The sequence below is a fragment of the Gopherus evgoodei genome, unplaced genomic scaffold (assembly GCF_007399415.2).
Source record: "Gopherus evgoodei ecotype Sinaloan lineage unplaced genomic scaffold, rGopEvg1_v1.p scaffold_56_arrow_ctg1, whole genome shotgun sequence".
In the NCBI taxonomy this organism is placed as follows: domain Eukaryota; kingdom Metazoa; phylum Chordata; order Testudines; family Testudinidae; genus Gopherus; species Gopherus evgoodei.
The window spans coordinates 241343-243390 of NW_022060077.1; the positions used below are offsets into that span (position 1 = coordinate 241343).

General features: G+C 51.6%; 1 protein-coding gene across 1 annotated transcript; it reads right to left on the bottom strand.

The window, feature by feature from the left end:
- Positions 1–624: 624 nt before the first annotated feature.
- LOC115643297 (olfactory receptor 52R1-like) lies at positions 625–1719 on the bottom strand. The gene has a single exon (XM_030547177.1). It carries the CDS (start codon positions 1570–1572, stop codon positions 625–627), a length of 948 nt encoding a protein of 315 aa, XP_030403037.1. The 5' UTR covers positions 1573–1719.
- Between the last annotated feature and the right edge of the window lie 329 nt (positions 1720–2048).

Genomic DNA, 2048 nt, shown 5'->3' on the forward strand with positions numbered 1-2048 from the left:
AGTCACACAATAGTCTCTGCCCTCGGGACTCTGCTGAGACTTAGGGGTCACAAGCTGTATGATGCACAGCCTTGCACACCTGCCACACAACCCTGCACTCAACCCTCAGTTGCTTTTATACAGCTTCCTGGACTCCAGCTCTGCTCCTGATTGTCCTGTTGGCCCCAGCGCTGCATCCACTGCAGGCTACTTGTCAGACTGCAGCAGCTCCTGCTTCAGACTCGGGCAGAGAGAGACCAGCTGGGGGCTGGGGGCAGAGAGGTGGAGATGATCCAGTGAGAGGTTGGGGATGGGGAGAAGAGCAGTGAGCGACAAGGGTGGGCTTTGGAGGAAAAGGCAGAACAGAGGCAGGGCCTTGCTGGTAGAATTAAAAGGGGGCAGGGCCTTGGGGGAATAGGCAGGGCAGGGCATGGGCCCTCAGTGGTCCAGTTAAATGCAGTTGGAACGATGGGAACCCTATGTTAGTTGTACACAGACCGATTCCCCAGTCTGTCACGTTGACACAGCACAGTAAGGCCAGGAAAGGATTCAATGTCACTTTGACAGTCTAGTAAGTGATTCAGGGAAGTGGGCCCAGGCCTATCTCACCAGCCAGTCTGACAGTTAGAGCACCAGGATTACAATTCAGATGTCTTTATGAGAAAAGAGCCAGAGCAGCCTGTCCTGGATCTGTTTGGTCCTCACACCGTAGATGATGGGGTTTAGCATGGGTGGCACCAGGAGGCTCACGTTGCCAATGAGAACATGGAAATGCAGGGCCACATTGTAGCCAAATCGGTATGTGAGGGAGGAGAAGAGAGCTGGGATGTAAAAGGCTAAGATGGAACAGAGGTGGGAGCTGCAGGTCCCAAAAGTCTTGAGCCGGGCGTCCTGTGTGGGGAGGCTGAAGACGGCCCTGAGGATCTGGGTATAGGACACAGCAATAAAAAACATATCCAGACCCCTGACGCAGAATAGCACAAAGAGGCTGTAATAATTAGTGATGTGGGTGTCGGCGCAAGCCAGCTTCACCACTGCTATGTGCGTGCAGTGTATGTCGGGGATAATGTTGCTTTTGCAATATGGCCACTGCCTCGCCAGTAAGGGATAGGGCAGTATGAGCATGATGCCACGCAGCACCACGGCCAGGCCAATCTTAGCCACCACTGGGTTTGCCAGAGTGGTGGAATGTCTCAGGGGGTGGCAGATGGCCACATAGCGATCCAAAGCCATGGTCACGAGGATCCCAGATTCCATCACTGAGAAGCAGTGAATGAAGAACATCTGGATGAGGCAGGCACTGAAATTGATCTCCCTGGAATTGAACCAGAAGATGCTCAGTGTTTTTGGCAAGATGGATGTGGACAGGACCAGGTCAGTGATGACCAGCATGCAGAGGAAATAGTACATAGGCACATGAAGGCTCGGCTCCCTCTTCACGATGAACAGGATGGTGAAGTTTCCTAACATGGCTATGGCGTACATGATGCAGAAGGGGATGGAGATCCAGACGTGGGCCGCCTCCAGGCCAGGAATGCCCAGCAGGATGAAGGTGGAGGGGTTGGTGAAGTCAGTTGTGTTGGAATCTGACATGGAGTAGGAGAGAAGGTGTCCAACACTGAGGGAGAATGGAGTCTCCTGCACGTACTATACGTTCCTCTAATTTCCTTAATGTTCTCAGGCTCTAGGGTGATGGTCGCAGTACGAATGCCTGGATGGAGAGACAATGTTAATATGAGACACTACACGCACTATGGGGGGGGGTTGTTATGAGGAGTGAAAAAGAAACAAAGCTTTGATAAAACATGTACCGGAGGGAAATATCTCCACTAGAACTCACATTATGGGAAAGACCTGGTTGCCACTGATGGCAGCTTGGCTCATTCTTAGCAGTGGTCAAAACAAAGACAATGTTCAGATGCCTAAGGAATGGGATGGAGAATAATCTGCTCTGGACACACACTCAGTTGTGGACATTCAGTCTCTATAAAGGATATAGCCAATAGAAAGGGGATTTCTGAGACAGGCTCTGAGAATGGGGGAGGCTGCCAACAGAATGTGAAGTCTGG

Bases quoted from the DNA above. Each gene is read 5' to 3' on its own strand.
- LOC115643297 (XM_030547177.1), bottom strand. From the start codon at position 1,572: ATGTCAGATTCCAACACAACTGACTTCACCAACCCCTCCACCTTCATC.